Source organism: Oryctolagus cuniculus, chromosome 17, assembly GCF_964237555.1.
Source record: "Oryctolagus cuniculus chromosome 17, mOryCun1.1, whole genome shotgun sequence".
NCBI lineage: Eukaryota > Metazoa > Chordata > Mammalia > Lagomorpha > Leporidae > Oryctolagus > Oryctolagus cuniculus.
The window spans coordinates 54,084,903-54,112,556 of record NC_091448.1 but is presented as its reverse complement, the minus strand read 5'-3'; the positions used below and the strand labels follow the sequence as shown (position 1 = coordinate 54,112,556).

Below are 27,654 nucleotides of genomic sequence, written 5' to 3'. Positions count from 1 at the left end.
CCACCCCCCACCCTGCCCTGCCCCCAGTAAGGAAACACTGATCGAGACTACTTCTGATTTTACAGACGAAAAAACAGAACTGAACCCCAGAGAGGTCAACCCACTTGGCTACAGAGCACATCACATGTTAATCATAGGCCCAGGCTCCTCACCCCCAGACAGCTTTTTCCATTTCAGTGTCTGGTCTTGTTTTTCCTTTGCATATGTCAGGTCACATAAAATTCGACTCTCCTAGGAGCCCTGAAACCAGTATGCAGAATCAAAGAATCCTGCAGCTCCGTGGGCTGGGGAGGCATCAGGTTGAGTCCCTTATTTTTCCACAAAGCTTCCCCTCTTGGAAACTGATAGAGACAATTCAAAGCCTTTGCCTGTGGTCTATGTCATGTCGTCCCAGTTCATGACCTTGAATAGGGAGGTCATAAGAGATATTTAACCATGAAAGATCACTCTGGCTGAAATGTGGAGGACGAATTTCCAGCAGCGAAAGGGAGACAAATAGGACATTTTTGCAGAGGTCTGACCAAGAAATCCCAAGGGCTGACGGAGAGCAGCAACAGTGGGAGTGAGGAGAAGCTTTCTTGAGAGCTAAGGCGACTGCGGGTCCTGTGAGTGGAGCCACCAGTGATGGCGTTGTCAAAGCAGCAGCCAGTAAAGGTTATTCTATCCAAGATGAGAAGATAGAGCGTGTTCTCTTGTCAGCCTGGGGACTGGAAAACACATCGTGCAGGTCAGCCCATCACGGGAAGCCAAAGCATTAAAGTCCAGGGCAGTGGTTCCAGCCATGGCCAGCAGGCTCCACTCTCCACATTTCTTTTTTTTTTTTTTTTTTTTTTTTTTTTTTTTTTTTTTTTTTTTGACAGGCAGAATGGACAGTGAGAGAGAGAGAGAGACAGAGACAAAGGTCTTCCTTTGCCGTTGGTTCACCCTCCAATGGCCGCCGCGGCCGGCGCGCTGCGGCCGGCACACCGCGCTGATCCGATGGCAGGAGCCAGGAGCCAGGTGCTTTTCCTGGTCTCCCATGCGGGTGCAGGGCCCAAGCACTTGGGCCATCCTCCACTGCACTCCCTGGCCACAGCAGAGAGCTGGCCTGGAAGAGGGGCAAGCGGGACAGAATCTGGCGCCCCAACCGGGACTAGAACCCGGTGTGCCGGCGCCGCTAGGTGGAGGATTAGCCTAGTGAGCCGCGGCGCCGGCCCACTCTCCACATTTCTGATGTCACTGGTCCAGGGCATGATCCACTGAGGTGTTTCTAATGTGCAGCCAGTTTTGAGAACTACAGGTGTGGACAGAGGGCTCCACATACCTTATTGCACATCCAAAGCCTGGGAATCTTGTCACGATGCAGATTCTGATCCAGTTGGTCTAGGGTGAGGTCTGAGATCCTGAATTTATTTATAACAAGTGCTCAGGTGATGTTGGCAGTGTTGGTCCAAGGACTGCTTTTTGAACAGCAAAATGTTTTTCAACCCTGGCTACACATGAGAATCCCCAGGCTACTCCTGATGTCAATGATAAACGAGTGCCTGGGATTCTTGTGAGAGGATGCTTTTAAAATCCTGGAGGCCGGCACCGCGGCTCATGGCTCTAGTCCCGGTTGGGGCACCAGATTCTGTCCCGGTCGCTCCTCTTCCAGTCCAGCTCTCTGCTGGGGCCAGGGAGTGCAGTGGAGGATGGCCCAAGTGCTTGGGCCCTGCACTCGCATGAGAGACCAGGAGAAGCACCTGGCTCCTGGTTTCGGATTGGCGCAGTGCACTGGCCATAGCGGCCACTTGGTGGGTGAACCAACGGCAAAGGAAGACCTTTCTCTCTGTCTCTCTTTCTCACTGTCTAACTCTGCCTGTTAAAAAAAAATCCTGGCATTGTGATGTAGCAGGTAAGCTGTTGCTTACCTGTTATGATGCCAGCATCTCATATCAGACAACCACTGTGAGTCCCAGCTACTCTGCTTCTGATCCAGCTCCCTGCTAATGCACCCAGGAAGGCAGCAGATGATAGTCCAAGTGCCTATGTTCCTGCCACCCACATGGGAGACTCAGATGGAGTTCCTGGCTCCTGGCTTTGGCCTAACCCCACCCTGACTGTTGCAGTCAGTTAAGGAGTGAACCAGTGAATGGAAGTTCTCTCTTTTTCTCTCTGTCTCTCCCTCTCTCTCTCTCTCCACTCTGCCCTCCAGATAAATAAATCTTAAAAAAAAAAGACAGCCTTCACTAAAACCATTTAACCCCCCACCAAAAAAAAAAAAAAAAAAAAAAAAAAAAAAAAAAAAAAAAAAACCTGAGCCAAATAAACTTCACTCGCTTATAAACTTAGTCTGCTTTGGGTGTTGCACTATAGCAACAAGAAGCTGACTAATACAGTTTGCAAGAGGCTGCAACAGTCAGTACTCCAGGCACAGGGACCAGAGGCAGGACATGGTGTCTGCTGTCGCCTGGCCAGACCTGTTGGGCTGACCCAGCTCCCCCTTACTGTGACTTTAGGAAAGTAACCTGTCATTTTCTCAATGTCCTCGCCAACAAAATAAGCATCATGATGGCATCCACATCAGAGGTTGGCCGGGAGGATGAAGCCAGTTCATACTCACCAGGCACTTAGAACTGGTGTGTAAGAAACACTCAGTAAAATGCTACCAGGCAAAGGGAGAGGTGCCCACGCAGGAGGTGGGTGCTGGGATCCCAGCAGGGCAGTGTGGCTGGAGAAGAGAGGAGAGTAGAGGAGAGAGAGGTGAGGCAGGTGAGGCAGGGCACATGAGGCCACGCTAGGGATGTGTGAGGTGAGACTTCATCTGGAACATTCTCTCTCAGCTGTGTCCAGTGGCTGCAGGGCACAGGGCAACAGCGCAGGGTGGACATGAGCCCTACCCTGCAACCAAAGGCCTCCCTCCCCTCCTGCTCTTCTCACCATTTCTATGCATAGTTTTCTTTCTAGGCCATACCCAGGTCTGGACAGAGAGTTGTCTTCCATTATTGACAAATATTGACATTCTTCTATGAGAACAGGGCTCTCTCTCTCTCTCTCTCTCTCTCTCTCTCTCAAAAAATCGGACTATCCAATAATCCCTTGAAGAAGAGGGTGAGCAAAGTGCAGAATGTAGTGCCGGCGCCCAGCGGGCACCTGGTGACAACGGCTGTGTCTAGGCAGGCAGGAGGGGCCCTCAGCCTCCCTTGGGGATCTCACCAGTCTTCCTGTGGTTTGCTTCCTCCCTGCCAAACTTCCCTGACAGATTTCCTTCTCACACACTACCAGCCAAAGGGGTTTTGTGACACCCAGTGGGCCAGTCCTTCCCATTCTAACTATTCTGGGCCACACTGGGTCTCAGAGTAGCCTCTGTCTCCTGATTCTGACCTTGACCGCCCTCCCAGCTTTGCAGTAACCTCGATTGTGTTTTCCTCCTTAAAAGTTCACGTGTTCTCTTCCTCCCTCCCGCTAATGGTGCTAAGACAGCAGCGGGTAGCCCGGTGGCTGGGCTCCTCCATAACTGAAGGTATCGGTTTCTCCCGCCCTTGTGCACATGGTGCCCTGCACTACAGGGCTTGGAACAGGTCTCTGCATGGCTTGAAGACCCAGAAAGGAGGGGCTGACAGGGCAACCCTGGACTGAGGTCCTGAACCAGAACAAGAGGCTTCTAACTTGCCCCTTCTCGTTCAGTGGAACCTGGGGGATGACAGGTAATGGGGAGCATTCCTTATGTCTGCTGAGCTCACGGGCAAAAAAAGGTGGGCGGTGTCCTTACCGTTACACACAGCAGTATGGGTCCTCGGATGATCCACCAGATATTCATATTCCTGTTCTCTGCCCAGCACCTAAGGGCGCAGAGCAGACAGGAGAAAAACACTGAAAAATGACACGAAGTGGACAGTCAAGTCCTCGTGCCCTCTGGAGGGAGGACGCTTGTCTGAGGTCTTACTTTCCACCAGCCATTGCCCTCGGAGTAGGGGAAGGGACAAAAGGACTAATTCCCTCCCTGTGAATGCCAGGAAATTATTCTTCAATGCTAGCAGCCCGAGGAGTATAGCCTTCTACCTGTTTTCTATGTTCATATGAACATAAACCCTGAACTGTATAGATTGAAATAAAAATAATTTGAGAGGCAGAGAAAGAGAGAGACACAACACACAGGCTCCCATCTCCTGGTTCACGCCCCAAATGCCCACAACACCAGAGACTGGGCCAAGCTGAAGTCAAGCGCTGGGAACTCAGTCCATGCCTCCTCCATGTGTGGCAGGGACACAACTACTTGGTCATCATTTACTGCCTTTTAGGGTCTGCATTGACAAGAAGCTGGAATCCAGAGCTGGAGCCAGGAATCAAGACATATATATATATATATATATATACACACATATATATAATATGTATGTATGTCTGTGCGTGTGTATAAATTACTCCTTGGGAAAATATATATATATATATACATGGTGGTGATTTCTTGGAAAGAAAAGCAGAATTATATAATATATGATATAGGCATTATCTCTATTCCATTTTCCATGAACTTTTTGAATTCCCCACATACATTATTTGGCAACATGTTGTTGGGATTCAGTCCCTAAAAGTCCAAAGATAAGAGCTAACCAGGTGTTTTTCAGTAGTCTCATTATAGTCTGCAGTATACAGAAGCCACAGTTTGTTTCGTGGTTCCATATTGATCAGCAACCAAGTTGTTTTGTTTTGTTGGTTTTATCATTTGTTTTTTTTTTTCTTTTAAAGATTTTATTTATTTATTTGAGAAGTAGAGTTATAGACAGAGAAAGGGAGAGACAGAAAGAAAGGTCTTCCTACTGCTGGTTCACTCCTCAAATGGCCACAACGGCCAGAGTTGGGCCGATACAAAGCCAGGAACCAGGAGCTTCTTCCAGGTCTCCCACACAGATGTAGGAGCCCAAGCACTTGGGCCATCTTCTACTGTTTTCCCAGGCCATCAGCAGAGAGCTGGGTAGGAAGAGGAGCAGCCAGGACATGAAATGGTGCCCATATAGGATGCCGGCACTGCAGGCGGGGGCTTAGCCTACTACGCCATGGCACCGGCCCCACCTTTTTCTTACCATAAGTGATGCTATAATAAATATTTCTGTATTTATGTCTTTACATATCTAAGGCTGCTGCAAACCTATTATTGCATCTTTGTGAAATGTGCATGTGTAACTAAATAAACATATTACTGTAAGATCTGTGATTATTCTACCTACATTCCTAAGAATATTCTAGGTGGTTAAAATGGGGGTGAATGTTCTCTTTGGGAATATACTGTCATTCCTTATACCAGGATATGTCTGGGAATTACTGGCTTGTGGAAGAGTAAGGCCAGGTGAATGACCTACCTTGTGTTCTCTAGGTGTGCACGAGCAATGCCCCAGGGGACCACAAACAGCACTGGTAAGGCTGGGGAGAAAACACAAGGAAGTGTCATTAGGCACACATTGGCCAAATATGCCTGCCTCTCTCTGCAGCCTGATGGGGCCATGCACAGCTGGGTACAACTTGTACCAACCCAGGCATCACAGGATCACCGTGAGAGCTGGAGATGTGAAGGGTGGCACAGGGCCCATCCATCGTTTTACTGTCACAGAAACCAGACCCAGAGAGGGGAAGGGATTGCCTCTTGTCACAAAGTAGCTTAGAGTAAACCTCAGGACATTAACCAAGTCTACCAAATCACAGGTTATTTCCTCTAAAGTTCCCTCAAGGGCGTGTGGAGGTAGGGGTTCCAGATCTGAATACTTTGGGTGCTATTTTTATAATTAAAAAAAAAATCCTCAACCTAAAGACTTGGTGTCATGAACTCAATGTGTCCTAAAATTCCTACACTGAAGTGCTGAGCAGAATGTGATTGTAGGTAAAGCAGGGTCTTTGGAGATAACTAGGTGTGGATGGGATCATGGGCACAGGAGATGTTCCTGTGGGGGGGTGTTCCTGTCTTTTATCAGAATCAGTATCCTTACAATCAAGAGGGCTGGCTCTTTCTCTCCACCAGGTGAGCCTGCACCAAGAAGGCAGCATTCTGTAAGCTGGGAAGCGAGCCCTCACCAGAACCGGCAGTGCAGGATGTCCCAGCCTCTGGAATTGTGGGAAATCAATGCCTGCTGTTTAAGCCACACAGATATGTTGTTATGGCATCCAGGACAGACTACCACAGTTGGGGCCAGGGTATCTGGAATGTCATCCGAGTCCATCAAATACCTTCTCACACACTTCTCCTTACAGCCTCTTGTCATCAGGGGATTATCTGCCCCACCAGCCACTCTCCAGTTGGGTTTCTGGCTCCAACCAAAGGCTCTCTTGGGCTCCCACATCTTGATGGTTCCTAGGAGGGGAGGCAGGTGTCAGATCACTCACCCCAACCCAACAACAGGTATCTGGGCCACAGCCGCCTTCCGGGAAGCACTGTGGGTTCCAGCAGCCCGTGAAGGTAGAGGCCTTCGACCAGCAGCCATAACTGGTTGGCACCCACAAAGTAGTGCAGGAGAACGTGGACAGAGCGACAGGAGACGGACATCTGCAGAGGACAGAACACCCCAAGGTGAGTCCAGGCCTTCCCAGCTTCGGGATCCCGAGTGGGTAGGGAAGCCCCTCCACCCCCAGCCCCAGCACACCCCCTCCCTTCTTTACTCCCCTCTCTCCTGCACCCTTCTGACCACCTGGCACTAACATCAACATGTAAAGGAGGGTGTTGTGTGGGCTTTCAAGACCAGCTTCTTCTAGAACATTCTGGGTGTGTTTCAGACAAACAGAGCATAGCAGTCACCGCATGGAGACACTGAAGGACAAGTTTTCTAACCAGAAACCAATAACTCAAAAATATCCATATGATTAGAAATGAGGAAGCAGACTTGCAAGTAACCTATGGGTCAAAGAAGAAATTAGGACGGAAATTAGAAATTATTTCTGACCCGAGGGTAAGGAAGATACTACAGACCAAATCTTGCAGTATGCAGCTAACACCAAGCCTAGGATCAAATGTTTCGCCTGAAATGCACTTAATTACAAAGAAAAAGCTGAGACCCTCAAGCTTCATGTAAAAAAAAAAAAAGTTATAAGTTATAAAAAGAATAGCCAATTAATCAGCGCGGTGCGCCGGCCGCAGCGCACCAGCCGTGGCGGCCATTGGAGGGTGAACCAACGGCAAAGAAAGACCTTTCTCTCTGTCTCTCTCTCTCTCACTGTCCACTCTGCCTATCAAAAAAAAAAAAAAAAAAAGACTAGCCAATTAAACAAAGTACATGGAAGGACAGGAAAACAAAAGCAGAGATTAATGAAATAGAGAATGTAGAAGAGGAACATCAATGCAAATAGATTTTTCTTTGGGAAATCCAACAAAATTGAGGAAGTTGTGGTGAGGATGTCCAAGGGTTGACCAAAAAAGTGAAGATGAAAATAATCAGATACAGAAATGAAATGGACAATACAGCTGAAAACATCACTTCAGATCCAAGAGGCCTTCAAAGAATCTAAAGGGAATACCATGGGGGCCAGCACTGTGGTGCAGTGGGTTAAGCCACCACCTGTGGCGTCCCATGTGTGCACTGGTTGGAGTCCTGGCTGCTCCACTTCTGATTCAGCTCCCTGCTAAGGAGCCTGAGAATACGACAGAGGATGTCCCAAGTGCTTGGGCCCCTGCACCCACGTAGGCAATCTAGATGAAGCTCTTGGCTCCTGGCTTTGGGTTGGCCCAGTCCCAGCCCAGCTATTGTGGCCACCTGGGGAATGAACCAGCAGATGGATGATCTGTGTGTGTGTGTGTGTGTGTGTGTCTCCCTCTCTGTGATTCTGCCTTTCAAATAAAGAAATAAATCTTTTTTTCTTTTTTAAGAAAAGAGACTATCACGAACACTATTATTCCAGTAAATTTGAAAAGTTAGACAAAACAGGCAAATTGCTAGAAATAGAACAACAGGATGCAAGATTTATAATGAATCCACAATTTGAAATCTCCCAATAAAGAAAACTCTAGAAGCAAATGACTTCAGTGGTTTGATCTATCAAGTATTTAAGAAAGAATTAAAATTACTCTCAAATACATTTAAGAGGGAACAAATTCCAATTCCCTATAAGAGATTGGTGCAAACTCAACAGAGGCATCCCAAGAAAATCAGAGGTCCATTCTTATCATGAGTATCGATGAGGAAATGCTAAACAAAACACCGTATTAGCAAACGGAGTCCAGCAACAGACGGTAGAGAACTAACTATGAAAACCAAGTGGGATTTACCCCAGGAATGCACGATTCATTGAACAGGTATGTGTTACTAGCAGGATAAAGGAAAAACCATCTCAGTAGATGCAGATTTCAATGGGGACAAGCTTTGCTGTTTTAAAAAAAAAACAGCAAGCACAAAGAACGGTTGACCTGGTTCAACTCCCTCCTTTACAGATGATGTCCCTCGCCCTGGGAAAACAAACCAGCAGCTGCAGTGAGTGTTGTCTGTAACTGGAGATGGCTGTTTTAAGTCAGTTGCTGCCTCTTTAACCAGAAGAGGTTAAAGGCTAAAGGTTAAAGGTTATCTCCCTCTCCCCTTGCCCAGCCCCACCCGCCTGGCCTGTGACTCCCAGCGCTGACCCATGCGGTGGAAGGAGCAGTTTCGTTAACGGGGAGAAGATTACCTCCGACATGTAGGACATCCATCCCTCCTCACTGTTGGGATTTGTGGGGCGAGAGTTGTCCCAGACGACGTCCTTCACCAGAACGACCAGGGCTCTCAGGATGAAAGAAGCAAACAGGTTCATGTGGATGTAGTTGCGTGTGCAGTGGAGTTTCCTGTGCAAGGAGAAAACCGAGGACGGCTCAGGCCAACAGCTCTAGGGCCCGATGAGCCTGCAGGTGTCCCATCAAAGACACAGGTCACACACAGTGCAGGCTCCTGGGCTGTGGGACCTGACTTTTCTAACTTCCTCATCTGTAAGAATGGAAATAATAGCTATCATCTATACGGCATATGTCCCATATGCCAGGCCACATTCCAAGCTATCTACACGGACCTGCACTTACGGCTATCCTTACTCCTCACTCCCACTGCAGGACCCGATGCTATCATTACCCTAATTTATAAAGAGAAGATCAAAGCAGAAATATTAAGTCATCTGGCCATAGTTTCCTAGGAGGAGCTGGTGCTGTGGCCCAGCAAGTTGAGCCGCCATTTTCAACATGGGTATCCCATGTTAGCGTGCTGGTTCCAGTCCTGCCTGCTCTGCTTCTGATCCATCTACTCACTCATGCACCTGAGGAGGCAGCAGAAGACAGCCCAGGGAACTTGGGTCCCTGCCACCCACAAGGGAGACCTGGCTCCTGGTTTCAACCTGGCCCAGATCTGGCGGTTGCAGCCATTTGGGAAGTGAACCATTGGATGAAAGATCTCTCTCTCTCTCTCTCTCTCCCCCTGACCCCTTCTCTGTCACTCTGCATTTCAAATAATGGCTGGGGGGATTACATCAGTTAATTCGTGGGACGTGCCCATGGTGAGTGCTCACCCACTAGGAGCCTCCTGCAGGTGTCTGTCACTCGGGCCAGTGTGACACTGTGCGTCTTGGTCACTCAGGCCAGAGGGACCCTTGTCTACCACTATGCTCTCTGTTTGCAGCCCTAGTTTGCTCTCACGTGAGTATTACATTTTTAATAACCAGGAAGGCCTCGAGGCAGGTCGTTGTGTGCTGTACAATTTACATGTTCTTTTTCCCACCTAGACTGTGGGGATCCCAGGGCAGGGGCTGGGTCTCGCTCCTCCCAGATCCTTAGGCAATGCAGACATCTGGTCCACCCAGGCCCAGCTGAAGCTACTTCCTGCAGAGCTGCGTGGTTCTTTCCTCCTGCCTTGATTCTGGGGCTTTGGACAGAAGCCCCATTTGGTACAGAGGAAGAAGGCCAGGGATCACCGGCAGATTCAGCTGTGGAGTTCTTCCCTAGCTAAGGAGTAGATGAGCCTGACTCTGCCCCAGCAGCTGCAATACATCCTGGGATTTGAGGAGGCCAGTGAGCTCAGGTGGGGATCTGCTTGGAACCAGCATCCCAGTGTCCTGCACCCATGACAAATACTCATTCTGCTGTTATACTCACTTCAGTTCGCAAAGGGGAGACAGCCTGGAGGGGCTCTCCTGTAGGCCCATAAATATCCCACCTGGGTGATTTCTTCTTTTCCTATTTATTTATTTATTTGAAGGGCAGAGGGACAGAGAGATGGAGACATGGAAAAAGAGAGAGAGTTTGAGATCTTCCATCTGCTGGTTCACTCCCCAAAATGGACACAACAGTAAGGACTGCACCAGGCTGAAGCCAGGAGCTCGGGACTCTGTCCAAGTCTCCTACGTAGGTAGCCGGGAAGCAAGCACTTGGGCCATTTTCTACTGTCCCCCCAGGCACATCAGCAGGCAGCTGGATCAGAAGCAGAGCAGCCGGGACTTGAACCAGCACTGATATGGGACGCTGGCATCACAAACGATGGCTTAACTCACAATGATGCCTCCCCCTGGCCAGCCAACTGGCTGATTTTTTAAAAACATGATATAGTAAGATGCACTTGTTCTTGGGTTCTGAAAGACGGTGTAAGGGAGAGAAAATGCTCAGACTCTGGGCTGCTTGGTTCCCATCCTGGCTCTACCCACACCAGCTGTGTGATCTCTGTGACTCTCATAATGCTAAGCTCCTGGTGCTAGAATATTCCTCCTGATTCAAACTACGATGGGATTTACATGACTACATTCATATAAAGTGCTTAAGAAGCACTCGAATATCTCGACCTTTCAAAGACATAAATGGAGCTTTAAAGATGATAGCTAACTGGAGTCGGAGGGCCCTGGATGGGAATCCCAGCTCTGCCACTCACTTATTTGCCTCGGGGGAGTTTCTTGATCTCTTCTGTAAAAACAAGAGGTCTGAGTTGTGACAGTAATGGGTGTGACTAGGAATGGAGACCAGGGCCAGGCACACGAAAAGCTTCCTAACCCAAAAGAGGAAAAGGTAGAATCAGGAGTTCTAGGTTCAAGTTCTGGCTGTGCAGCGACCTCCCGGTTTTACGGCCAGAGGCCACGCAGTGCATCTCACCAGAACTTTGTCCCCGTTCACCTGCAGAATGGGCTGGATGGACGTGAAACTTTTCTCAGGTCGCTTCCAGCTCTGATAACCCCGGACATCACCCAGCCCGGGCTTTATTGCCTTCAGAGGAGGCCAGTGAACAAATGATACAACACATCCCTGAACACGTGCCTGCAGAAATTCCACTCACCTGAGAAACAAGAAGATGGTGAGAGCCAGGAAGAGGGAGGTAAGAGACAGGGAGTATCCCACGGTGTACATCACCCTCAGGATTGACAGCCAGTCACGATGTCCCTCCTGGACAGAGAGAAAGAGCAGACGTGACCACCAATCCAGGGGGCTGTGTCCCCAGTCCCACACCAAGGATTACCAAGGGTCCAGATGGAGACATGCCCTGGGCCCCCTCCAAACATGTTTTTGAGCCTTGATGTCCCTGTCCTTGTGGACCCCCAAGTAGGGTAGCTCAGCTTGTTCCTGGTACAATGAGTGAGGACCCCACAGTGGGGCTCATCTCCACGACTGGCCCCAGCTCCCAAAAGTGATGCCAGAGTCACAGTATCATAAAGGACCTGTGACCAGGAGATGAGGGTGCTTGGGGAAGGAGGACGGGCTCTTTGTCCCTGTTTCTATGGGTCCTCGTCACTGGGGGAGGGGGCCGGATTTCTGTCTGTGTGTCTCCCTCCACAAGCGGCTCTTCCTGGATGATTTCTTGGAAGAAGACCCAATGGAACACTGGGATATTTTCTCTGAGGCCCAGGATAGCCTGACGGTGAAGAGAACACAGCTCACTGGAAATTGAACGTCAGTGAGCATGAGTCTCCAGTGAAGTTCCCCTTCCCGCTCAGCCTATTATGCGCACTGCTGTCAAGTGTACATTTTTTTTTTTTTTGACAGGCAGAGTGGACAGTGAGAGAGAGAGACAGAGAGAAAGGTCTTCCTTTGCTGTTGGTTCACCCTCCAATGGCCGCTGCAGCCGGCGCACCGCGCTGATCCGATGGCAGGAGCCAGGTACTTCTCCTGGTCTCCCATGGGGTGCAGGGCCCAAGCACTTGGGCCATCCTCCACTGCACTCCCTGGTCACAGCAGAGAGCTGGCCTGGAAGAGGGGCAACCGGGACAGAATCCGGCGCCCTGACCAGGACTAGAACCCAGTGTGCCGGCGCCGCAAGGCGGAGGATTAGCCTAGTGAGCCGTGGCGCCGGCTGCGAACTGTTTTCTTAAACAGTTGAACAAATTTACATTTCCACCAGTAATGTAAGAGAGTTCCAACTGCTGCACATTCCACTAGCATGCTGTATGATCAGTCGCTCACATTTCAGCCATTGCAATGGTTATGCAGTAGTATCCTGTTGTGGGGTTAACTTGTACTTGCCTAGGGATTAATGATGCTAAGACTCTTTTTTTTTTTTTTTTTTTTTTTGCTGATTTTCCATCTGTAGACCTTGCTTGGTAAAAGAATCCATTCAAACATTTGGCCATTTTTAAAACTGGATTGTCTTCTTATCTTTGTGTGTGTGTGTGTGCTTATTTCTGATTCTTTTTAAAGACTTATTCACTGGAAAGGTGGAGTTATACAGAGAGGGAGAGACAGAGAGACAGATCTTCCATCTGCTGGTTTGCTCCCCAAATGTCTGCAACGACTAGGGCTGAGCAAGGTTGAAGCCAAGGAGTTTCTTGCAGGGACCCAAGCACTTGGTCAATTGTCTGCTGTTTTTCTCAGGCCATTAGCAGGGAGCTGGAGAGGAAGTGGAGCAGCCGGAATACAAACTGGTGCCCATATGGGATGCTGGCATTGCAGGTGATGGTTTTACTGGCTATACCACAATGCTAGCCCCTTTTAAGGATATATTTAAAATAAGATTAAAATATTTACCATTGCTAGCACTCTTCATTCTTTCAAGTAGATCAAAATGCCACATGGCGTCTTTTTCCTTCTGGGTCAAGTATATCCTTAATCTCTTGTTGTTGATGGCAAAATGCAAAAATCTCCATGTAGCTTTTGAGCTTTTCCAAGTCAACCCCAACCACACTTCTATCTGAAAACATTTTTAGGGGTCTTATCAAGATCCCTACAATCCTGTTAGGTCTCTAATTGCCCATAATTGGCCCTCTTCTCCTTTAAAAAAAATCTTTCCTAAAACTGACACAAGCCCACCTCTTACAGGAAGTCCCCCTTGCTTCTTCCCAGCTCATTACCGGCTCTCATTGTCAAGGCACTTGCAAGGCTCTTGTCCTTCACAAACTGGAGCATCAGTTATATTATTCATGAATGCGTTGTGTGTGTACATCTGGGCTTTCCGGAGAGACTACGCACACACTGGAAGTAGAGACGTGTCTCGTGTTTCCAGAGTGGTGTGGTTTCTTTACAGCGATGACTCAGGGGGCTTCACTGGCTCATCTCTACATCATTTATTTTACTGGCGATGTGAGATGACCACATTTAATTAAATAACTTAACTATTTGTTTTCTATCATCATTACTTCTAATAATAGGTACGTTTTGTGATTCCTAGGAACCAATCAGGGGAAATGTTTGTTTTCGGGTGGTCTGTGTCTTAGTGTGGGTTTCGAAGAAACAGATTCTAAGGATTGGGTTGCAAGTGGTTTATAGGCAAAGTGAAAAATCAGCAGTAGAGGAAGGGAGAAGTTAGCACACCGAAGGGTGTAGCACTGCGGCAGGGGCTGGAGCTGGTTCCCGCTGGGCAGTTTCTGGAAGCCCCAGTTAATCACCCAAACTGGCGGAGCTGCGTATTTATGCACAAACTGCCGGTCGTGTTGGTTGGGGGCTACGCCTGGGGGTGGGGAAGCATGAAGTACCTGGCACTTCCCTCTTCTTCTTTTTTTTTTTTTTAATTTATTTATTTGACAGGTAAAGTTACAGATAGTGAGAGAGAGACAGACAGAAAGGTCTTCCTTCTGTTGGTTCACTCTCCAGATGGCCGCTACAGCCCGCGCTGCGCTGATTCGAAACCAGGAGCCAGGTGCTTCTTCCTGGTCTCCCATGTGGGTGCAGGGCCCAAGCACTTGGGCCATCCTCCACTGCCTTCCCGGGCCACAGCAGAGAGCTGGACTGGAAGAGGAGCAACCGGGACTAGAACCCGGCGCCCATACAGGATGCTGGCGCAGCAGGCGGAGGATTAACCAAGTGAGCCACAGCGCTGGCCCCGCACTTCCTTCTTTCATCTCAGTAAGTTAAGTGAGCTCCAGGAACCAGAGAACCAGCAAAGAAAGGCATGTGCTAGTAACAGAAACGACTAGCAAAAGCAGCTTAATCTGTTCCTTTAAAAAACTAGCTTAAATTTTCCTCTATATTCAGGCCTCTACCAAACCTGGCCACCTCTTTAATGGCTCCAAAACATCCAGTATTGTGCTCACTTTATTTTTTTATGATTTATTTATTTACTTGAGAGGCAGAGTTCCAGAGAGGTCTTCCATGTGCTGGCTCACTCCCCAGAAGGCTGCAATGGCCAGAGCTGGGCCAATCCAAAGCCAGGAGCCACAAGCTTCTTCTGGATCTTCCACATGGGTACTGGGGCAGTAGTTCGAGTCCCAGCTGCTCCACTTGCCATCCAGCTCTCTCCTATGGCCTGGGAAAGCATCAGAAGATGGCCCGAGTACCTGGGCCCCTGTACTCATGTGGGAGAGATCTGGAAGAAGCTCCTGGCTCCTGGCTTCAGATCAGCCCAGCTCCAGCCATTGCTGCCATTTGGGGAGTGAACCAGCAGATGGAAGATCTCTCTGTCTATCCCTCTCTCTGTAATTCTGCCTTTCAAATAAATAAATTAAACAACAACAAAAAAAGACTTCTTACTGTATACCTTTTTATAAAGCTTAGCTTTCAAATCCTGAAATATTTTATGCATTAATAATGAAATCAAAGGGAAAATGGTGGAAAGGGCAAATCCTTAACACAGATAGAGACAGATGAATAAACTCGTACATCCAATTAACAACGTGATCATGCAGAGAAAATCATTCTCAAACAGTTACGAACCCAGCACTCAGTGTTTAGGACGTGGTCTCAGGACAAACACAGCTGCAAAGAAACCTTAAAATGTGTCAAGAAGATATTCATTTTCAGTGGAAATCTGAATATTTCCATTTTGAAATGATTTTATATATATGGTAGGAAGAGGTAAATAAATAATTACGGGGGAACGGCACTGTGGCACAGTGGATTAAGCCGCCGTCTGCAGTGCTGGCATCCCATATGGCACCAGTTCGATTCCTAGCTGTTCCACTTTCAATCCAGCTCCCTGCTAAAGCACCTGGAAAAATAACAGAGGATGACCCAAGTGCTTGGGCTCCTATCACCCACGTGGGAGACACAGATGAAGCTCCTGGCTCCTGGATTTGGCCTGGCCCAGCCCTGGCCATTGTGGCCATTTAGGGAGTGAACCAGCTGATGGAAGAGTTCTGTATTTCCCTCTCTGTCTCTCCCTCTCTCTGTAACACTTTCAAATCAATGAATAAATCTTTAAAATTATTATTATTATTATGTTACTAGGAGCCAAGATTTTCGGTAAAAGAAAAGATACATAAATACAAAGTAAAAGAAAATATGCGAAAATCCTAAATATTAAATCAGAATGCTCAATGGGAATTCTTGATCTAAAAATTATCTTCTTTCCCTCTGTAAAGTTAGATTAACTCCATACAATTGTGATAGTAATGAGCAGGCGTAGGAGTTGGGTCTTGGTTTCTGACACCATTCCTCATCCAAGATCCCCAAAGAAACAGCTGATACCCGGGCTGGGAGCAGGGAAAATCTGAGATAAGCTTGGACCCACCCTGTGCCAGAAAACAAGGACGTGCTCAGAGACTAACCAGGTTATCACAAAAGGGCAAGAGCCAGTTGGAATGGATTTCACTAGCTAGAAACTTCAAGCATCAAAGAGAAGAATGAAGATAACTGAATACAGCAAACTGTAAGTCTACAGTCAGACCCAGAACAGCCCATAGTGGCAACCTCCACTGGCAATAGGAGGTCTTTTTGCAGGAGAGCAGTGGCTAAGAAATGTGGAGGGGGGACCAGCGCTGTGGCTCACTTGGTTAATCCTCCGCCTGTGGTGCTGGCATCCTGTATGGGCGCTGGGTTCTAGTCCTGGTTGCTCCTCTTCCAGTCCAGCTCTCTGCTGTGGCCCAGGAGGGCAGTGGAGGATGGCCCAAGTACTTGGGCCCTGCACCCGCATGGGAGACCAGGAAAAAGCACCTGGCTCCTGGCTTCAGATTGGCGTAGCTCCGGCTGTGGCAGCCATCTGGAGAGTGAACCAACAGAAGGAAGACCTTTCTCTCTGTCTCTCTCCCTCACTGTCTAACTCTGTCAAATAAATTAAAAAAAAAAATACCAAGGAAGGAAGGAAGGAAGGAAGGAAGGAAGGAAGGAAGAAGGAAGAAGGAAGAAGAAAGAAGAAAGAAGAAAGAAGAAAGAAGAAAGAAGAAAGAAGAAAGAAAGAAAGAAAGAAAGAAAGAAAGAAAGAAAGAAAGAAAGAAAGAAAGAAAGAAAGAAAGAAAGAAAGAAAGAAAGAAAGAAAGAAAGAAAGAAAGAAAGAAAGAAAGAAAGAAAGAAAGAAAGAAAGAAAGAAAGAAAGAAAGAAAGAAAGAAATGTGGAGGGAATGCTAGGACTTGACTGGTTCAGGCAAGGATCACCAACGCAGATTAAAACACTTGACGAAGACTTGTTAGGGAACAAGATAACCACAAAGTCCCAAAGCATCATCCCACTGCCAACTTACAAAATACAAAGGGATGAACGCAGCTTCACCACAGAGACCGGGCTGTCTCCTCCCTGACCAGGGATCTATGTAACCTCTGTGGAGCGTGGTGAGCTGCCACGCTGGGGTACAGGTGTGTTGCTCTGCAAGGTACACAGACCTCACGGGGTCGTACTTGAACCTCATCAAGCCTCTCAACCTCACCTGGAATTCAGGGGAAATTCAGGGGGTCTTCAAAAAGTTCACAAAAGATGAATATCATGGAACAACTATGCATGACTTTCAATGCCTTGAACCCAAATAAACTTGTCTTTTAATTCTATTTTTGATGAACTTTCTGAAATACACTCATGTGAGGATGAAGGCCTGGGCTTAATGACAATGGAGGGAAACTTTGAGACAAATCCAGACTGTGGGACAGGCTACCAAATAACTCTTCTGGTCTCACCAAAGAAAAATAAACATCATCGGAGACAATTAGCAGTAAAGACCATTCTAAATTAAGATGCTGCAGTGACAGAAAACCAAATGCACTCTGAACCTGGATTAGATCCTGGTGCAAAGCAGGAAAAAACTACAAAACTTGGAGAAAAAATAGGGAAATTCGGAATATTGATGATATGATGAAATCACTGTTAATTACTTAATTGCAATAATGCTGATACAGTTCTGTGGAATAATGTCCTTTATCTTGGAGATACCTGATGAATTTTTAGAGTTGAAATCTCATGGTGCCTGCAAACTATTTTCAACTACTGCAGAAAGAGATTGCGTGAAAGCAAATGTGGCAAAATATCAATACATATTTTTCTTCTTTAGCATTTTAATTATTTAAGAGACAGACAGACAGAAAGAGCTAGCTCTCCCATCTGTTGCTCACTCCCCGAATGCCTGCAATGGCTGGGAACCTGGGATGCAGGAACTCAATCCAAGCTTCTCCTATGGATGGCGGGGACCCAACCAACCACTACACCCCCGGGCCTGCTTTAGCAGGAAGCTGGGTTCAGGAGGCAGAGCCAGGTACTGAATGCAGGAATTCCAATGTGGGACATGTTCCTCTCAACCATGAGGCCAAATGCCTACCCCTATTTTAATTCTTTAACATGTTAGAGTATTTCTAAATAAAATGTTGGAAAAATGCATAAAATTGATAAATTATATTGAAAATGAAGAAATAAAAATGTATCATTACAACAATGTACTGTACATGTTAAAAGTTATATATGATATGTATTTAGCAATTGATAGATGTTGATTATGTGACTATAATATACAGTTAAAATGTTATCTCAAAAACAATAAATATTAAGTTAAATAATGGAAAGCACTTTTTTCTTTTATATATTTTTTTAACTTCTACTCTGAGAGAGAACATGTGGTTTTTGTCTTTCTGGAAAGCAGTTTTTTCTAAGGGCAAAGAAAACAGCTTGAAGTAAGGCAAAATAACAATTTATTTCTATAGCACTAAACATAATTCCATACCAAGGAGTCTAAACATACTTGCTAGTGCTTATGCACGCAGACACACACATGCACACAATCTTCTTAGAAAGTGCCATTTAACATGCATAAGGATCCCCAACATGTCGCTTGCTGAAAGAACATATTTTGCTTGCCAAAATTCTGCAGGGCAAAGATTTACTAACATTGGCCTTTTTTGGGCAATGTTTCAACCCTCTCTGAGAAACACAGGTAAACATGGCCAGAAGCTGTTTCTTTCTAAGTATCTGAATTCTTAGAAACACAACCGATTAGAGAGGGGAAGAGACAGCTCTTTGCTTCCTGTCTTTGTGAAAATGCAGTGCTGAAGTCCTGACTTGCTGTTCCCATCACCTGACCTGGTGACAGTGCCACTGCACACCCAACTCAGGCTCACACCTGCCGGGGAACACCTCCGCTCCTGTCTCGCCTGCACAGCGGGCTCACCTGGGGAACTTCAAAGCCGGTATTAAATGCTTAAGCCCCAACACAGACCAACCGACTCATTGGGCATGTATTAAGTACCTGCTGTATATAAAGCCTGTTGTGCATCCTAGCACTAGGCCAGGGGATGGGTCTCAAACAGGACTAGCACATTCTTGCAGCTGACAGTCCAGGAGGGAAGAAAAGAAACACAAAACTTTTTGTGCCATTCACAACGTGCAATTAGCCTGAGTTTGGTGTTGTGACACAAGCCAGAATAACTCTTAAGATAAACAGACTCCCACAGGTGTCACCTTGATCGCTGTAGGAAGCAGGAGCTATCCATCATGCAGGAAAACTGTGCAAGGGACACAGAATGCCGCCAACTCAAGTCAGGTCACAGGGTTTAAAAGAGGCTTGGAGGCCGGTGCTGCGCTCACTAAGCTAATCCTCTGCCTGCGGCGCTGGTACCCCGGGTTCTAGTCCCAGTCGGGGCGCCGGATTCTGTCCCAGCTGCTCCTCTTCCAGTCTAGCTCTCTGCTGTGGCCCAGGAAGGCAGTGGAGGATGGCCCAAGTGCTTGGGACCTGCACCCGCATGGGAGACCAGGAGAAGCACCTGGCTGGTTCATGCCTGCTGGCAAGACTGTGCAGACTTAGAGCACCAAGGACCTGCCAGCTCCCCGACAAGCTTCTACAGGAAGGGAGCCACAACCAGGATGGGACAAGGCAGGCTCCAGCTGGACCAGACAACTAGGCGGTGCAGTACCCTGCACCTGGGAAAGTTCAATCTCCTCTAAAAACTTGGACTTGGGACTCAACGTGTGGGTGAGAGTGAAAATCACCGTGGTAGACCCTGTGATGCCAGCATACTGGCTTCTGAGAGCCAGGTGGCAGGTTTTTGGGGAACTGGTTGTAAAACACAAGCATGATCAAAACTATGTGGTGGTGCCGACATTTGGCACAATGGTTCAGATGCTGCTTGGGATGCTTGCATCCTGTATCAGAGCATTCCTGGCTACACTTCTTCTTTTCGTTTCTTTTTTTTTTTTTTTTTTTTTTGACAGGCAGAGTTAGGCAGTGAGAGAGAAAGGTCTTCCTTTGTTGGCTCACCCCCAAAATGGCTGGCATGGCCGGAGCTGCACCAATCCGAAGCCAGGAGCCAGGTGCTTCCTCCTGGTCTCCCATGTGGGTGCAGGGACCCAAGCACTTGGGCCATCCTCCACTGCACTCCCTGGCCACAGCAGAGAGCTGTGGCAACCGGGACAGAATCTGGCGCCCCAACCGGGACTAGAACCCGGTGTGCTGGCGCCGCAAGGCGAAGGATTAGCCTAGAGAGCCGCGGTGCCAGCCCTGGCTGCACTTCTGATTCCAGCTTCTGCTAATGCACACCCTGAGAGGCAACAGGTGATGGCTAAAGTACTGGAGTCCCTCCCACCCATGTGCGAGACCCAGATGGAATTCTAGACTCCTGGTTGCAGCTTGGCCCAGCGCTTGCTGCTGCAGGCATTTGAGGTGTGAAACGGTGGACTGGAGATCTCTGTCTCTGTTTCTCTGCCTTTCAGATAATTAAAATAAAGGAACCAATACCCAGAACTCATCCCTCCCTGATTCCTTTTCTCCGTGTCTCCATCCAGTGCCACTGTGACTGCTTGTGCCATAGTTAACCTGCACACATCTAGCGGTGAGCTACTGCGTTTGGTGGTGTCATATGGGTACCTTGAAATTGGCCATGGTGGAAGCATTCACACCCACAAAAAATTAGCCAATGTTACAAATCAGGGCCTTTCTTAGTTTGTGGGGAGGAGGCAGAAGCCATTCACTAAAACACCACACCACTGGCATTGATAAGCGGGCCAAACAAATCTTCCCGGACTACAGGCAACCATGTCTCCTGTGACGGAAACCCTTGGTTTCTTGGGTCAGCTTGTTTCCTTAGTGTGAGTTTTTGCCTTTTATCTTAACCTTGCAAGGTGAATGGTTTTGTGTTACATTCAGACATAGGATTTTTTTTCTATATTATGAAAAATATCAAACACACAGCAAAATCGGAGGAATTTTATAAAGGACACCTGTAGATTCTCCCATTAAACCTTACTTGGTATCATCACCTCCCTATCCCTGTAGCCATCCCTCACATGCAGGGTTTTTTTTTTTTTTTTAACTATTTGCACAACTTGTATGTAATTGGTATTTCTACAGTCATCCCTCAGTATCCCTGGGGGGTTGGCTCCTGGACCCTCTGGACACCAACACCCACAGGTGCTCAAGCCCCTTACATAAAATGGCGTAGTATCTGCCCTTGAGCATAACCCATGCACATCCTCCTGTATGCTTTAAATCCCCTTTGATTACTTATAACACAATGGAGAGCTTATGTAAACAGTTGTGTGCTTTGTTGTTTAGGAAATAATGATGGGGAAAATAGGTCTGTACATGTTCACTATAGATTTTTTTTTTTATATATTTTTGATGGATGGCTGAATCCAGGGAAGCAAAACCCACAGAGAGGACTGACTGTATTTGGAGAATTTGGCCTATGAGAGGAGCTGATACATTAGCATCATGATTCCAATACAAAATATGTCTATATATACTTGATTTTATACCTTAGGTTTAAGTTGGAAACAACAAAAATGGAGTTGATGTATTTAAAAAAGCCTAAGACTTACCATATAACCTTGATGTAGTCAATAAACTAGAATCATTTACACATTAGAAAAGATTGGCTTGTTATAACTAATATGTATTTAAGATATTTAAAAGATGTAAAGCATCTGATATTTTAAATGCATGAATGTGGCTTACAATGTAGAAAGGATATCTAAATAATTCACTTGTAAGTGACAACGAAAATGACTCAAAGACAATAAAATATTATATTTTTTAAAAAGCAGACAATCGGCCGGCGCCGTGGCTCACTAGGCTAATCCTCCGCCTGCGGCGCTGGCACACCAGGTTCTAGTCCCGGTCAGGGCGCCAGATTCTGTCCTGGTTGCCCCTCTTCCAGGCCAGCTCTCTGCTGTGGCCCGGGAGGGCAGTGGAGGATGGCCCAAGTGCTTGGGCCCTGCACCCCATGGGAAACCAGGAGGAAGCACCTGGCTCCTCGGCCATTGGAGGGTGAACCAACGGCAAAAAGGAAGACCTTTCTCTCTCTCTCTCTCTCTCTCTCTCTCACTGTCCACTCTGCCTGTCAAAAAAAAAAAAAAAAAAAAAAGGCAGACAATGTTGGGGCTGGCATTGAGGCCGCACTGATTGAGCCACCACCTGTGACACCAGCATCCCATATGAGCAATGGTTTGAGTCCTGGCTGCTCCACTTCCCATCCAGCTTCCTGCTAATGAGCCTAGGAAAGCAGTGGAAGATGGTCCAAGTCCTTGGGCCACCGCCATCCATGTAGGAGACCTAGATGAAAGTCCTAGCTCCTGGCTTCAGTTTGGCCCATCCCTCACTGTTGTGGTCTTTGGGCAGTAAACCAGTAGGTAGTGTGTGTGTGTCTCTTTCTCTCTCTGTTGTGGCCATTTGGGCAGTGAACCAGGGGGTGGAAGATCTCTCTCTTTCTCATTGTAACTCTACCTTTCAAATAAATAAAATATTTTTTTTAAAAAAGCAGCCAGCGCAGAAAAGCCACCAGCACAGATACCAAAAACTTACTTGGACCAGTAGACTATGACTACAGCCCCAGAGTAGGCCAGAGAGAGGCCCGGAGGAAAGGGGGAGGATTTTCTATCAAGGCCCAGGGATACATTCTGAGAAGAAATGCAACAATTATCACCATCAAGTGCCCAGGGAGCCCTGGGGTGTGGATTAATCACTGTATATTCACTGCCCTCTCCCCTACCCCACCAAGCCTCACAACCAGGCCACTGCAGTGGGCACGATCAATTCCATCTCTTTAAGCATTTTTATGTATTTATTTGAGACACTCAGACTGATAGACACAAAGCCTCCATCCACTGGTTCATTCTCCAAATGCCTGTAATGGCCCCTAGCTGGAACTTGACCCAGGTCTCCCATGTGGGTGATAGGGGCCCAAACTCAGCCACCACCTGCTGCAGCCCCCCCCCCCGCCCCGGGGTGTGCACTAGCATAGCCAGGAACTGAACCCAGGCACTCTGATGTGGGATGTGGGCATCTCATCTAGCACCTGCTAGGCCAATTGCCCAGCCCTCAATCCCATCTTATGGATGCCTAGAGAGAGAGACTGAGGGCTCATGTCACACTAAGCCCTTGCTTTCCCCTGCCCCAAACTTTAGAGCATTAAAATATCTTTAGTGTTCAAGGAAAGATGTTAAAATGACTTCAGAAAGCTAAAGAATATATTTAATCTACTTTTTTCACTTTGCTTGAAAGGCAAAAGAGAGAAAAATAGAGATCTTCCATCCACTGATTCACTCCCCAAATGCCTTCAACAGTCAGGGTGGGACAGGCTGTAGCCAGAAGCCTAGAACTCAATCACGGACTCAAGTATTTGAGCCATCACAGCTGCCTCCCACAGTGCACAACAGCAGGAAACTGAAATCAGAAGTGGAGAAGCAGGGACTTGAACCCAGACACTCTGTTATGGGATACAGGCATCCCAAGTGGCAATCTAACCACTGCATCCAACATCCACCCCAACCTAAAGAATCTCAAAATCCAAATAAGCTGGGAGGCAGGGGAGGGTTGGTTTGTAGGCTCAAGTTAGAACAAAGACTTAGGTCAAGGAGTTTCTAGAACACAGGGGAGTTCAAGGGCATCTCAGTCCAAGGCATTGTCACATCTCATGGGTCCACGCCAGAAACCCGAGACCTTGATGCCTTTGACTTACCTTCTCATGCCCCCCAGCAGCTGGTCCCACAGTTCCTCTCCTTGGAAACCTATCAATCCATCTTCCCTCCTTTTCTACCCTCAGTGGCATTTTCCTCATATCTGGGCTGAGTTACTGAAATGGCTCTTATGGGCTCTCCCTGCCTCCTGCGTCCAGTCTGGGCCCAGTGCCAACACCTGAATTATGTGTGCCTCCGACTTGGAAGCACGCAGACCTAATTAAGTCCTTCATGGGGCTCAGGAGCCCTCATCACCAGACCTGCACCTGTGTCTTCCTCCTCAAGTCCTACCTCCCCTACCTGGCAGTGCTTGGAGTCGCCTCCCAGGAGACATCTGCACTGTGCTGGAGTGATAATAAGGAGCTCAACACGGGGGCAGCTGGGAAAGGTGTCCCAGGCCCGGGGAACAGAAGTGCCTGGAAGACCGACTTCCCTTAGGATTTTTGCATTTCGCCCTAGGAGCCGAAGGAATTCTGTGCTGCTTTGTGTGACTGGGCACTCCCCCAGGAAAGCATGGGGCCGACAGACCAGGGGAAGGCCTCCTGCTGTGTGACCCCCTGAAGCTGGCTGGCCACTTGGGTGTCCTGGAAGGGGAGGGGGGTTTGGGTCTGGACGCCTTATCAGTGAGCTGGGCAGACTCACGGTTTGGTTGAATCTGTGGTCCTCGGAGCATTCGGAATCATCCTGCCAAACATTTGTGGTGTTCTCTCGCGTCCGCCAAGTGCCCTGGGCCAAGCAGTGTCTGTAGGCCCTTCTTGGACTCTCTGAAAGCAAACAGAGCTCTGGAGGAAAGGTCAGAACACGCAGCCTGTTCCCCAAGCGTGCTAGAAGGCCACAAAGCTGTAGAAAATCCCAGGGAAAAGAGATTTTCATTTCCCCTTTTGGGAGCTCATTAGCATCTCTACTGTTTATTTGGGATGGAAAGAAAAACACGGAAGTTTCTCAATTTCCTAACAAACCATGATCCGCTAATGTCCACTGTGTTTACCCAAAGTCTGGTGACTCAGAGATGTCATAACCCCGCCAAGGTACAGCCCGGATCGGGGACACCACTAGGATGCCGGGTGCTTGCCCAGAGAGGCAGCATCCCCCTGAGGTCCACGAGGCAATGCCATGAAGAAGAGAAAGTGTTGGCATGTGGGAAGGCACACCCCTGCCACCCACTCCGCCACCTGCATGTGAGCTGGAAGCCTGATGTCCCTCGTGGTCAGCACTCCTGCTCTCTAAGCCTTCCGGTGTCTTCTTTAGGAACAGGGGAGGCCAGCGCCACGGCTCACTAGGCTAATCCTCCGCCTTGCGGCACCAGCACACCGGGTTCTAATCCCGGTCGGGGCGCCGGATTCTGTCCCGGTTGCCCCTCTTCCAGGCCAGCTCTCTGCTGTGGCCAGGGAGTGCAGTGGAGGATGGCCCAAGTGCTTGGGCCCTGCACCCCATGGGAGACCAGGAGAAGCACCTGGCTCCTGCCATCAGATCAGCGCGGTGCGCCGGCCTCAGCGCGCCAGCCGCAGCAGCCATTGGAGGGTGAACCAACGGCAAAAAGGAAGACCTTTCTCTCTGTCTCTCTCTCACTGTCCACTCTGCCTGTCAAAAAATAAAAAAAAAATCATAAAATAAAAAAATACAGGAACAGGGGATCATAATGGTTTGAACCCTCCATGCTTTAGGGAGGGTGAAATGAAAGCGTGTGTGTGTGTGTGTGTGTGCGCGCGCGCAATGCTGGGTGTCCAGTGCTGTTGTGACTCAGCCCTGCCTATCCCAGCAGTCCCTCCTGCCTGAAACGTCAAGGCCTGCACTTGCAAAGGAAAAGTAGGAAACACGTGGGAGCTCCCCAGTCCTGACCCTGCACCTCACAGACCACCAACAGCGATGGGCTGAATCCAGTTGATGGGGACCCACGTTGTCATCTGCCTGCCCACCTAAAGCTTGGCTGGGGTGTCCAACCTATGTCTCCATTAACAGATCCCTCCGAACCAATCTCTTCAGCTCCTCCTCAAAATCTACCCCCCCACACACACATACACATTTCCCAACGACCATGGATGAGAAACATCTTCCCATTCCTCTGTCTCTAAACTTAGCATCGCCTTGTCTCTGTCTCTCTCAGCCCTCCTCTGGCTCCTCAGCCAATCCGGTCATCAGTACCCTTCCAACAGATCCAGAGACCCACCCCCTGCTTCCGTCCTAAACAGAACCACCATCTCTCACCTGGATTACCAGACTCCTCCGGCAGTCTGGCCCCTGCGGGCAGTGAACCGAATAAACTGTCAGTCATACCACATCACGCTTCTGCCCAGTATCTTCCAAGGCCTGTCTGAGAACAGTCAGAGCCCTCCGCTGGCCTTCCAAATAGTCCAGTAGTGCCCAGCCCCCAGTGCTCTGCGCCCTGATCTCCTGCTTCTCCTCCTGCTACGTGCTCCAGCCACATCCGCAGGCTCCCCTCGAAGGATCTCTGCACCACTGTCCCCTTCTCCCCCGCACACACCTCCCCTGCTGGCCAAAACCTTTACCTCCATGAGTCTTCAAAAGGAAGCCTTCCATGACCTCCCAATTTACAAGTGAACTGACTCCCCCCACAGCAACCACCCCACCCTCCCCCCTGTTCTATCTTGTTCAGAGCAGATCATATATATACTTAGGTGCAGTGTGTACTGACTATGGTCTGTCTCTCCCACTACACCGTGAGCCCCACAAAGAGAGAAATTGGGGGCCGGCACTGTGGTGCAGTAGGTTGATCCTCAGCCTGCGGCACTGGCATCCCATATGGGTCTAGTCCTGGCTGCTCCACTTCCATTCCAGCTCCTCTACGGCCTGGGAAAGCAGTGGAAGATGGTGCAAGCGCTTGGGGCCCCCGCACCTACGTGGGAGACCTGGAAGAAGCTCCTGGCTCCTGGCTTCGGATTGGCCCAGCTCCGGCCATTGCAGCCATTTGAGGAGTGAACCACCAGGTGGAAGACCTTTCTCTCTGTCTCTCTCTCTCACTGTCTGTAACTCTAACTCTCAATAAAATAAAATAAAATCTTTTAAAAAAGAGAAAGAGAGGGACTGGATTCTGCTTTGGTCACTCATATGAGGATGCTTCCCAAAGTTCATGGAAAATGGAATGAAAAGATTAAGTTTAATGCCGGTGCCGCGGCTCACTAGGCTAATCCTCCACCTTGCGGCACCAGCACACCGGGTTCTAGTCCCGGTCAGGGTGCCGGATTCTGTCCCAGTTGCCCCTCTTCCAGGCCAGCTCTCTGCTGTGGCCAGGGAGTGCAGTGGAGGATGGCCCAGGTGCTTGGGCCCTGCACCCCATGGGAGACCAGGAGAAGCACCTGGCTCCTGCCTTCGGATCAGCACGGTGCGCCGGCCACAGCGTGCCAGCCATGGCAGCCATTGGAGGGTGAACCAACGGCAAAAGGAAGACCTTTCTCTCTGTCTCTCTCTCTCTCACTGTCCACTCTGCCTGTCAAAAAAAAAAAAAAAAAAAAAAAAGATTAAGTTTATTTTGGTCTAGCCAGGGGAGCGCCAATCCAAAGTGCTGAAGACTGGCACAAATGCTAAGACAGGCAGCTGCACAGGTGTAGAAGAGGCATGAAAAAGGCAGAGGTACAGGGGTGCATTTGCATGCAGAAGGGTCATTGGAGAAACCACCCAGAAGGAGGAAGGATTAGAAGCGAGCATTGAGGTTGGGTTTATGGACAGGGAGGCGTGGGCAGGAGCTTGGAGATGGCATCCCGGATAGAGCTGTGAGCAAAGACCCTGGCTGGCAATAGCTGGGCAGGTGGAGGAGCCTGGAGTGCTGCACTTGGCTGGAGCCACTGGGAAGAGGAAGCAGGAGAACGTGCCAGAGAGGACAGCAGGGCCAGGTGGCAGAAGGACTTGCAAGGCCATTTATAGACCAACTGGCATCTTAGGAGGCTTAAGGTGCATGATGGTTGGAAGGGGACCAGATCTGGGGTTGGGGACCAGTGTATAGATCAGGAAGTAGCAACGGGGGGTAGGAGTGAGCCACTCACCTGAGCCCAGCAGTGAGGCATGGAGGGGTGGCGAGGCCAGGGGACCCGGCTACCAACTGGGGTGAATGCGGGTGGGGCCATCTGGAGTGTGAGCCCATCACTGTCCCTCAGCTTCTCCTCCACCTGATGTCAAGCCTGGACCATTCTACCTGCACGACTGCTCTCTCGTCTTCCCCCTCCTCTCCAAACTCTTGGCTCCGCATGAATCCAGACTC

At 48.6% G+C, this 27,654-nt stretch overlaps 1 protein-coding gene across 3 annotated transcripts in view; it reads right to left on the bottom strand.

Annotated features, from left to right (window-relative positions):
• The window catches only part of GLP2R (glucagon like peptide 2 receptor), a 71,106-nt gene that overhangs the window by 35,260 nt on the left and 8,192 nt on the right, over positions 1-27,654 (bottom strand). For all 3 annotated transcript variants that reach the window (XM_051825187.2, XM_070061386.1, XM_070061385.1), the window contains 6 exons: positions 24,084-24,205; positions 11,211-11,317; positions 8,599-8,752; positions 6,334-6,493; positions 5,319-5,379; positions 3,731-3,800 (listed from right to left, as the gene is read on the bottom strand). In XM_051825187.2, the coding sequence (XP_051681147.1) occupies positions 3,731-3,800; positions 5,319-5,379; positions 6,334-6,493; positions 8,599-8,752; positions 11,211-11,317; positions 24,084-24,205 (674 nt within the window). The remainder of the gene's footprint in view (positions 1-3,730; positions 3,801-5,318; positions 5,380-6,333; positions 6,494-8,598; positions 8,753-11,210; positions 11,318-24,083; positions 24,206-27,654) is intronic.